Source organism: Macrobrachium rosenbergii, chromosome 8, assembly GCF_040412425.1.
Source record: "Macrobrachium rosenbergii isolate ZJJX-2024 chromosome 8, ASM4041242v1, whole genome shotgun sequence".
Taxonomy (NCBI): Eukaryota; Metazoa; Arthropoda; class Malacostraca; order Decapoda; family Palaemonidae; genus Macrobrachium; species Macrobrachium rosenbergii.
The window spans coordinates 11,681,351-11,693,850 of NC_089748.1; the positions used below are offsets into that span (position 1 = coordinate 11,681,351).

Genomic DNA, 12,500 nt, shown 5'->3' on the forward strand with positions numbered 1-12,500 from the left:
TTACCGTGAATCTGTACCTATCTAGTTTTGGAGAGCGAGAAAGGGTGGTTCGGTTGGGTAATTTTCACACACACACACACACGATGTATATGTGTGTGTGTGTTTGTGTTTAAGCAGATAGATTCCAGGGAAAGAGATGGTGCTGTTGGCAGGTATGGAGTTTCTGGAGCAAATAAACTGAGTCTCGTGGAAATGAGTTGGGAAAGAGAGAATGATGAAGAGAAGCGTTTGGTAGATTATGAACGTCTTCAGAGAAGATGGAAGGACAAGCTGATGGGTGTAATTATGAGAAGAGAAGTGCTGGATGTACAGGTGATCATTATTTGGCTGCAGCAACAGTTAAAATTCACAAGGGGCAAAATGTGGTTATAAATACAATTAAGACAATTGATTTTCAAAAAAAAGGAATTGGAAAGAGTATATGTGGGGCATACAAAGTGCAGCATGGAGAGGTACCGAGTCCAGAATGTAGGTATACAAGGGTAGGGACAGTGAACTAGGACCATAAACCATGTTGGTATATGAAAGCAAGGACAGAGAATAAGAGCACTAAGTGGTGGAATGAAGGTGAAATTAAACGAGGTGCAACTGCATGACAAACCAGATCATGCACAGGTGTGCATGAGGATGGACATGTAGTGAAAAGGGAGTGAGAGAGAAAAAATACAAGCAACAGTGAAAATAGAGGGTTGGATTTAGGCAAATATTTTTGGGACAGTAAGGTGTTTTGCATGGAAGCACATGCTGAAAAAAACGTTAATAAGAATATGGATTTCAGCCTTAAATATACAATATGAGAGGTTCTGTCTGAAGGGAATGATGTCACGAGTCCAGGTAGTATTTATTTTGAAGATCTATTAAATATGAGGACAGAAGAGAGGCAAAGCTGATTGTTGCGAGAGCACAAGGAGCTAGAGCAGATTTGAGAATATTTGTGGAAGTGACTGTTTAGGATTTGGGGGACAGGATTGCAAGGGTTGAGAAACAGAATGGCTCAGAAGTTGATGTGGTTACAAGTGGCATGCTGCGATATGATGGCACAAGTATAGTTCAATGGTTAATCAAGATGTCAAAGATATGTATGGATGCGTTAAAGGTTCACAGTAATGAATAGAAGAAATAGCTGTTTCTCTGTAAAACAGAAAAGCTGATAAAAATACAGAAGCCCATCTTTACCTAGTACCTCCAAAGATACACAAGATTCTGATTTCTAAAGTATAGCGGATGACAAAACTGATACATGAACAACAGTGCGGTCTTAGAAAGGGAAGAGGCAATGAAAATCAAGTGTTTATGACGAAAAAGTTATGTGTGAATTTTGAGAATAAAGGGAAGAGGCCTCATGTTGCATATAATGACCTAGTAATGCAAGGAAGAGAATCTTGAAATGTATGGCGTAGAAAGAAAATTGCTGAGGGTGGTTAAAAGTTTTCTGGATGAAAGTGAAGCCTTGTTTAGAATATGTATACATACGTGTGACTTTAGTGCAAAACCGGCCTAAGGCATAAGTGGTTCATGTCTAAATAGCTGTTTAATATCCCTATTGATGGAGTGATGCGAGACGTTAGAGTTACAGGTGTAAAGTTTTGGGATAAGAGAATTGGTAGTGAATGGATGTGGACTGGCTGATGTTTGTAGACAAAATACTGACTGGGAATGAAGAAAAACTGCAGAAATTTGCAGAGTAGTTGGAAATGTTGCAAGAGGAGAAATTTGAAAATAAGGTTATCATGACAAGTGAAACTAGGAAGAGTGGCAACTGAAACAAGGAAGAAGTCAAATTATGTTAACAAAGACAGTTGAAAAAATGGAAGAGACCGGTCAGAGAAACATAAGGAATGCAAGCAAAGTAGCTGGGTAAGTCCAAAAGAACGTCAAGTGTTGGATTGTATTTGGAAGCCAAATTTAAAATGTATAGAGCGACTGTCGAGTGACCTCTCTCTTCCGAAATCAAGTGTCGGTGTTGAATGAAAATAAAAGAAGCTAGAAGCTGCTGAGAGGAATTGTTTTAAAGTACTTGTGGTAACAGATGGGCGTTAGACTGAGTTTAGTGAAAACATGAATATATGTAGAGGTTGTATAAAGGTTAGCGTAGGTGAATAGATGGTTTGGTCATGGGGAGAGAATTAATAATGATAGGCTGGTAAAAAGTACACATCTAGAAAATGTTGGGAGGAAGGAGACAAGGAAGATTTAGCAAGAGATGGATAGTGCTAGATAGATAGTGTAGAAGAGATGTTGGAATGGAAGGACCTTAACATCCAGGAAGTTAGAGAGTAAGTGCAAGCTACAGGTGGGTGGCCCTGTTTACTCTCAGGTTTCACGCAATTCTGATGAGCCTTTTGTGCAGGCGAGTGAGTGGCTGATGATGCAGAAACTTGGTGTTTCTGTCATGATTCGGCATTTAAAAGTATAATTATAGATATAATCTTGTCTTTTCTTCTTGAACCAATTCTATTTAGGAGAAACGGTTCCTTGTATATATATATATATAAATATATATATATATATATATATATATATATATATATATATATATATATATATATATATATATATATATATATATATATATATATATATATATATGTGTGTGTGTGTGTGTGTGTGTGTGTGTGTGTGTGTGTGTGAATATAATACCTTTGACATGTAATTTATATATCTAACAACCATAGTGGAAAAATGAAAAAGGGTTGTAAATCCTTAACGGTTTCGGCTTTTTGCTAAGCCACTTTCAGAGGACTGATATAGCGGTAGAAATTCCCAATATATATGCTAGTGGGTAAGTACACATGAACATACTGACGGTTGGAAACCAAATATTAAGACCCCACAGGTGCGCAGGGATGGAGACCTTAAACTCATCAGTGACAGGTCAATGTTTACAAATCCTATAATCCACCCTCGAAAACCTGTCAGGTGTGAATATTTGGTTTCCAACCGTCTGCATGTTCATGTGTACTTGCCCGCTAGCATATATGTACTGTGAATTTCTACTACTAAGTATTAGTCCTCAGAAAATGGCTTAGCACCACATATTGTACAGTAAGCGCTGAGCACAGAAAAATAATGGACTACTACCAGCCATTTCATGGAACAAAAAAAAAACTAAAACAAACTTTTTTTTATTTAACAAGAAAGAATACACATACTGAATGCGACATACCCTGCCCATGACTTTTACAAAACGATGAAATATATGCATTCATCTTGAGTCCCAACTCTGGAAATATTTTGTTTATTTTACTAAAGTCCCCAAGATCATCAATTCAGAAATAAACAATAAAAATCCACACGAAAATAAATATTAACTGGAAATCTTTACATATAAAAAAAAATTTAAATTCTTCGCTTAGAAAAACGAGTATATTTGTAAATATGCACATGAATTCTGCAGATTAAAAGACGGCTGAACACACATAAACCGGCTTTGTCTTGAAAACATTTCAGAAAAATTTTAAGAAGATAACAAAGGATTGGGAGGATTACCATTAGTCACCCCACCTCACCTTTAGCACTCCAGGGATTTCTTTATTTACTTCCCTTTCATCTGAACTGGCTCATAATCCACCCTTCAGTCAAGCACCCTTATTCTGTCGCCATCGATTTGTCACTAAGAGAAATAGGCTTAAATGTGTACCCCCCCCCATTTCTCACTTCCATTTATCAGCCTCACTGAATTTGTGGACCCATATTCACACATATTTGGTATGCTTATGTGCATTAAACTATACAACACACACACACACACAATTACATACATACATACAAGCATGTGAGTGTATGCATATATATAAATATATATACAAATATATAAATATATATATATATATATATATATATATATATATATATATATATATATTATACTGTATATATAAATACATATATATATATATATATATATATATATAGAGAGAGAGAGAGAGAGAGAGAGAACAACAGTGTATGTTTTTCAACTTTGAGGCTTTGATGATGAAAAAGTATTTCCGATAGCTAAGAAATATATGTTCATCGCTGCTGTGATGTTTATCATCATATTGAAACTCCACTTTCCAATGCACTAATCGATAGCTGATATATATATATATATATATATATATATATATATATATATATATATATATATATATATATATATATATATATATATATATATATATATATATATATATATATATATATATATATATATATATATATATATATATATATATATATATATATATATACATATATATATATATATATATATATATATATATATATATATATATATATATATATATATATATATATATATATATATATATATATATATATATATATATATATATATATATATTATATATACATATATATATATATATATATATATATATATATATATATATATATATATATATATATATATATATATATATATATATATATATATATATATATTATATATACATATATATATATATATATATATATATATATATATATATATATATATATATATATATATATATATATTATATATATACATATATATATATATATATATATATATATATATATATGACTATTTATCACATCACCGTGATTCATATGCAATCAGAAAGCTACAAACGTCCTTTAATATCCAATTCGCTCTACCTCGGAAATAATATATTTTCATATATGTTACCGAAGGGGAATTTCACTTATACCTCTCTTGTGGCCGACTGCATTAGTGTGTCACTGTAGTCCTGATTCCTCGTCCGTCGCTGGTTCGACCCCACGGGACGGTGGACTTATTATCAACTAAAAATTCCCTTCGGTAACATATATGAAAATATATTATTTCCGAGGTAGAGCGAATTGGATATTAAAGGACGTTTGTAGCTTTCTGATTGTATATGAATCACGGTGATGTGATAAATAGTCATAATATGGCTACGTGCGACAAACACACTACACGGTCAACATGGCAGAGGTGGGTGGATATCGTCTCCAAACGCAAAACACCTGAGTTCGACGGGTGAGTTGATGGGAGATGTTATTCACTTATACCTCTCTTGTGGCCGACTGCGTTAGTGTGTCACTGTAGTCCTGATTCCTCGTCCGTCGCTGGTTCGACCCCACGGGACGGTGGACTTATTATCAACTAAAAAATTCCCCTTCGGTAACATATATGAAAATATATTATTTCCGAGGTAGAGCGAATTGGATATTAAAGGACGTTTGTAGCTTTCTGATTGTATATGAATCACGGTGATGTGATAAATAGTCATAATATGGCTACGCGCGACAAATGCACTACACGGTCAACATGGTAGAGGTGGGTGGATATCGTCTCCAAACGCAAAACACCTGAGTTCGACAGGTGAGTTGATGGGAGATGTTATTCACTTATACCTCTTTGTGGCCGACTGCGTTAGTGTGTCACTGTAGTCCTGATTCCTCGTCCGTCGCTGGTTCGACCCCACGGGACGGTGGACTTATTATCAACTAAAAATTCCCCTTCGGTAACATATATGAAAATATATTATTTCCGAGGTAGAGCGAATTGGATATTAAAGGACGTTTGTAGCTTTCTGATTGTATATGAATCACGGTGATGTGATAAATAGTCATAATATGGCTACGTACAAATATACTACACGGTCAACATGGCAGAGGTGGGTGGATATCGTACAAACGCAAAGACACCTGAGTTCGACAGGTGAGTTGATGGGAGATGTTATTCACTTATACCTCTCTTGTGGCCGACTGCGTTAGTGTGTCACTGTAGTCCTGATTCCTCGTCCGTCGCTGGTTCGACCTCACGGGACGGTGGACTTATTATCAACTAAAAATTCCCCTTCGATAACATATATGAAAATATATTATTTCCGAGGTAGAGCGAATTGGATATTAAAGGACGTTTGTAGCCATATATATATATATATATATATATATATATATATATATATATTAATTATATATGTGTATAACATCGTATACATACTGCTGAGTATGCACCATGTTTCAATATATATACTGTATGATAGCGTAGTTGCACACACCGTAGGGGGATGTGAACGAATGAGATGTATTAACATAAGAGGGCAAATTAAACTTTCCATTTCTTTTATCTGCAGGTGAAACATCGTGGCTGCTGGCAGTTGTGTTTCAAACGGGACTGGTCTACCTCCTCAAGACGCACGATGACCTGACACCAACAGTCATCAGAACATCCCTCCGAGGTGTTCAGGTATGGACAGCCCAGTTTCCTAATAATGATCATTTATGTCAATTACCAACACAAGAACGTATATATATGTGTGTATATATATATATATATATATATATATATATATATATATATATATATATATATATATATATATATATATAAATAATGCCTGCTAACACGTTTCAAGCTTCCAGCACTTCCCCAACTTCAAGGCTGGGGTTTTGAAATGACAGAAAAATTTTATTCTGTTGCTTCTTGAAACTATTCTTAAGCCAACAGATCTTTCGCCAATTAGCCCATGGCATCCTCAGGGCAATACTGCTCTCTATTATACATGTGAGTAAAGCCAGAAAACTGATCCAAAACAAACACTCCAAATGAAAGACTGTACAAGAAAAGTGCATTATATATTCATATATATATACATACATATATATATACATATATACACATATATATATGTATATATATATATATATATATATATATATATATATATATATATATATATATATATATATATATAAAACATCACACTGACGTGATTTCTATATGCAAATGCACCACAGTGAAAACAAAACAGTGGGCGTTTCATTTTTTCCTGAGATACATCTGTAGATTATATATATATATATATATATATATATATATATATATATATATATATATATATATATATATATATATATATATATATATATATATATATATATATATATACATACACATACATATACAATTTATATACATACACATTTTATTATATAAAAATACACTTCAGGAAACACTGCAATTTTAGACGTTACCAGTATCAAAATATATACTACTGGAATCCAAAAGAACAGAGCAACTGAAAATATTGCTTCAAGGGACTCAAGCATAAACGTATTTCATGAAGCGTGCATGAATACTGCCACTTTCTCTCTCTCTCTCTCTCTCTCTCTCTCTCTCTCTCTCTCTCTCTCTCTCTCTCTCTCTCTCTCCTTTTCGTTGATCTTATAAACGCACGCCGACAACAACACTCGAGTGCTATGTCTGACGAAATTCTACGGCACAACCTATCCATGTTTAACTATATATTAAGGCCGATGATGAAATTACTTCAATAAGACCTATTACTTCCATCTCGATATAATAGGAAAATGAAGCAAATACTGATGGAGTACTTTAATAAGACCTATCAATTCCGTCACGATGCAATAGGAAAAATAAGCAAAAACCACAAGCCGAAAATCAGAATATTACGTGAATATTACAATAAACAGCTCGTTCAAAATGCATTGAAATCCATTAAAATTTCGACTTTCAATAAAATCGCTTTAGTAATCGAGGAGTCACGGAAATCAACGTTCCGTTCAATTTATCTGCCGCTTAAAATCTAATTGGACACATTGGGAAAGCAGCAACTTCCGCCTATATTAATGAAAACGTCAGAAAGTCAAATTGATTAATTAATAATCTTTTACAACCGGGCGGGTTAAGGAAAAATACGAAATTTTCTACAAACAACAATGCACCTGTCACATTCACTATCTATGCCCTCAAGATATCACATCGATAAGAACAATGAAAAACTAAGATATAAATCCATTCGAGCATTCTGTCGCGATTCCTTTTCGTTAGGCCAATGGAGGAAGAGTCAAACTCGATCGTTCCTGACGCGCTGATTTGACTCCAGGCATGGAGGGTTGCAAACTTCATGATTTCCTATCTGAGACTCACAGGTTCTCCTTAGAAAATAGTATCCATTAGGAAAAGAAGGCAGAGTTAAAAGTTCACATTGTGGTCGTTGCAGCACAGTGGTAGAGCACTGAAACCGCACTGACATGGGCAGCGGTTCGATCTCGGCCGGCTGCTCACAAGTCGACCCATCTGTGACTGGGTACAAGCCTCTAATCTCATTCCTAAAGACTTGCTGAGAACCGAAATACTCTAACTTCTGGTACAAGCACAGGACGGGAGGAACGCTAATATCTACATATCCTGGGGACCCTCACAGGAGGAGAGGTTCATTTGCCATTTAAGGGAACTTTCTTTCTACAGTAAGGGGTAACAACTCCTACCAAGCCATCCTCTTTCATGGGACACATTACATTTGCATTGGTACTTTCTAGGACATCTAAGTTCAACTGGTTCCGTATATTACCAAAGGAGGTTGCAGTCAGTTTTAACCGTCAGACCAGATCCACAACTCTGCAGTTGCTGTTTGAATTTGGGTCTGAATGCTGTCTTGTTTTGGCTCTGGAATCACCCCGTTAGATAATGCATATTATATATATATATATATATATATATATATATATATATATATATATATATATATATATAAAATATTATAATTCAAAAATATAAGTTCATCTGAAATTAACACCCCAAAGGTCTCTAGCAAATAAATAAATAAATTCAGGGTGCGGCAAAAGTAACGCCCTTTGTTTAAGTGCAACAAAATTAAAGCCTTTTTGATTATCCTTTATTTTTTCGAACATGAATGTATTGCCACAGGTTAATAGATTAATATAATATATTAACAAAATTAATATAATTCTTACTCGGTTTAATAATTTTCAATACAAATGATATTTCGGCTTTGCACCCTTGGGATGTTAAATTCAGCTGATAACAATCTTGCGGTTTCAGCACCATTTTTATTGTTTTGATAGTACAATTGAATTGCTTTTACTCTCTGTTCCTTTGTTAATCTCATGGTTGTATAAAACATCTGAAAATATGAAGATTTAGCAAATTAATTAAAGAAAATAATAAAGAAAATATACATTATAAGATATAAAATTAAAAAGGGCGATACTTATGCCGCACCATGTATATATATATATATATATATATATATATATATATATATATATATATATATATATATATATATATATATATATATATATATATATATATATATAATATATATAAAGATTTTTGTCACTGTTGATGTGTGAGCATTCTTAAACATAAATCATAATCGTTTATCACTATTTTACACAGAATATCTACAAAATTATCATTTTATTATCATTCACCTTTCGTCATAACGAAGCCCCGCATATTTGCACTGACACTTTTTAATACAGGCTATGCGCAATTTGTTTTACTACTGATACCACTTTCTGACACTTTTCACAGGTCGAGTGGACTAACTCGGGTGAGCTCTTAGCGGTAGCAGGACACTCACCTGACGAAGGGTGCTCGGTAGCTACTGCAACAAACCAACCCGTGAGAAATTTAGTGAAGTTTTACACCAACAACGGCACCCTTCGATATACGCATCACTTGCCTTTATGTCAGGTAAGTGGTTTCTTGCAAAACGTCGTATATAAGTAACATAAGAAGATAGCAACTATAATAAACAGTATTACTACAGAATGAGTTATTATATAAACGACTTATAAATTGTGATCGTTATTCACTTGAAAATTACCTTTGACATCATACTCCCAAAGACTTCTTAGTATTACCTTAATATGTCGCTGAAGTCTTCACATTATTCTTAATAATTTTTGTCTATAATAATAATAATAATAATAATAATAATAATAATAATAATAATAATAATAATATCCAAAAACACATTCGTTACAAAACAAAAAAAAGCCTTAATAGGAACTACATGTCGCAAACATTACAGGGGAGAGAGAGAGAGAGAGAGAGAGAGAGAGAGAGAGAGAGAGAGAGAGAGAGAATTTCACAATGCAGAGAAAATGAGAGAAATGCCTACATATCTGTGTTCCGACAATTCCTATCCCGGATTGCCTACAACACTTTTTACTTTATATTCAAGTTTCTTTCACCCATACGCACACATGCGCATAAGCACTAACATGTATGAGGTACTAAAATTACAGTCTCCCCAGCGTACTTGGTCAAAGGAGGGTCTCGGGAGGGTGAAAGAGCGATGGCAAATGCATTTTCCTCACTATGCAAATAAGGCTATTGAAGACTCACTTTCGATTCCTTAAAAAAAATGTTTTACTTAAGAAACACACCTCATCATAACTGAGGGCAGTTTTATGATAATAATACTGTTAGAAATAGAATATGAAAATATTAATTAAGACAATGTGACACCGCTTTCCTCAAGTGCTGACATATCTCCGTTTACGCTAAGGCGATGATGGATAAGAAACAATTATAGTTTTGGGTTTGTAGCCTTGGATTAAACCATTCCATGAAAGGACCTCTGTTATAGTCAACACAAGGAACAATGGATATCTCACCAAAACGAAGCATCAGCCCTCAAACAAATCAATAATAAATTAATGAGTCCTTTCAACTACAGGTAGACCAATGTAACTTCAAATAATAAAATAATAAAGCATAGCAAAACTATGGCATAAAATAATGAAAATTAATAAATACTATAGTTACATCTAAAAATAAAAGAAATCTGCCAGGGAGAGAGAGAGAGAGAGAGAGAGAGAGAGAGAGAGAGAGAGAGAGAGAGAGAGATATTATTTTTAAAGTGACATTTGTGCAATCGTGAAACAACACCAACAAAACCTGAAATGCAAGAAAGAACCAGAGAAACGGAAGAAAAACTCTACTGATTAAAAGAAGACAAACGAGCCTAATCATTACTGGAAGTGATGTAAGAAAACACAGCGGTCCAAAATTACGAACTAACATTTAAAGGAGGGAGATAGTTAATATTTAAATATCATTTAATTTATGATCACTTATCTTCATTTAAGATAATAACGTTTCTAAAAGAAGAGTTAGCGCTCAACTCAGTTGTTTACAAGAGAAACAAAACTAGGAGATACCAAAGAGGATTATAACAGATCAAGGTCTTAGGAAGGAAAGGGCATCCACAATCCACGAGTAACTTAGAAACGGAGATATGTCAACGCTGTACAGCGATTGGGGGGGCCCCTTTTGACCACGTAGGCTAGGGAGACTATAGTTAAAAAGAAACACATCTGCGCAAGTTTGCTTGTTAATTTTGAATTTTATGCACCATACTGAGCAGAATCCATTATAATTCCCTTCGGTTCAAGGGATAGATATAAAAGACTTACAGATAAACAGTTCATTATAAATGAAATGAGCTGCTTTCATTATATTAGCAAAGCAGTAATGATTCCAAAGGATTTTTAAGGCAAATGGAAAATAAAGGAGAAGTCATGATTCCTAAAACATTTCAGCCGCAAACTGAATACGCAGGCAGACCACTCATGATTTCAAAACGTTTTAGCGGTAGAGAGAAAACAAAGGAAGAAATATAATTTAAAAACATTTAGCAGCAGTGGGCAGAGAGAGAGGAGGAAGTCATAATTCAGAATGCGTTTAACATCAAGGGATAACACAGAGAGGAAAGTCATAAATCCAAAAGAACTTTTGGCATCAGAAGGAAAAACAGAGGGGAGAAAGTTGTAATTTCACAGGATTTTCAGATGGAGATGGAAAACAAAATAAGAAAAGTCATGAATTCGAAGAGTTTCTAGCATCAGAGGAAAAATAGCGCGAGAAAATACATGATTCTAAAGGATTTTAGCAACATATGGGAAAAATAAAGAGTAAATAAAGTAAAATCATGAACCTGAAGAATTTTTAGCAGTAAAAGAAAATCAGACGGATGAAATTATTTCAAATGATTTTCGTGGTAAAGGAAAAAGAAACAGGAAGCCGGTGTTGAGTAAGATTTTTTGCGGTAGAGGAAAATCATGATTTCTAGAGACTTGAACAAAACAGACACGTCATGATTTCAACGAATTTCAGTTACAGAGGAAAATAATCGGGAAAATCGTGACTTCAGAAGATTTCTGGCATTGAGAAAAATGAAGGCCACCGAAAAATTCACAGAAATTTGAAAGATTTGAAATTCAGGGTAATATGTTTATGATACCCAATCATTTCTGGCATCACAAAAATTTAAAAGAGGAGGGACTTTCTTACTACCAAAGGTTTCTTCGGCATCACAGAGAAGAAAAGCGCAGAACGTTCTTAAATCTAAAGAACATTTAGCATTAAAAGGAAAAGAAAGAGAACATTTATGATTTTTAAAGTTTTTCAACCACACTGATAAATATAGGGAGGCTGATCTTAATTTAAAAGTATATTAAATTTCAGCGAAGGAAGTAAATACAGGATGAATATTATTGCTTTTATATTAATTTTGACAGTTACGAGAATACGATGGAGTTTACTCATGCCACTTCAAGATTTTGGGAAAGAGAAAAGGGACAGAAAATAGATGAAAAATACCGCCATGAAATTAAGGAAGTATATTCATGATGCTGAAGCACACAAAAACATACCACTTTCCCGAGATTCTGTTGGTAGAGGG

The 12,500-nt window shown here is 33.9% G+C and overlaps 2 protein-coding genes across 2 annotated transcripts in view; one reads left to right on the forward strand and one right to left on the reverse strand.

The window, feature by feature from the left end:
- Positions 1-12,500, reverse strand: part of LOC136840602 (E3 ubiquitin-protein ligase ZNRF3-like) — a 714,205-nt gene that overhangs the window by 642,405 nt on the left and 59,300 nt on the right. The gene's annotated exons all lie outside the window — the stretch shown is intronic.
- Positions 1-12,500, forward strand: part of Tusp (WD40 superfamily protein Tusp) — a 512,358-nt gene that overhangs the window by 426,236 nt on the left and 73,622 nt on the right. Inside the window, 2 exon segments of the mRNA XM_067107279.1 lie at positions 6,111-6,223; positions 9,341-9,502. Coding sequence (XP_066963380.1) covers positions 6,111-6,223; positions 9,341-9,502 — 275 coding nt within the window.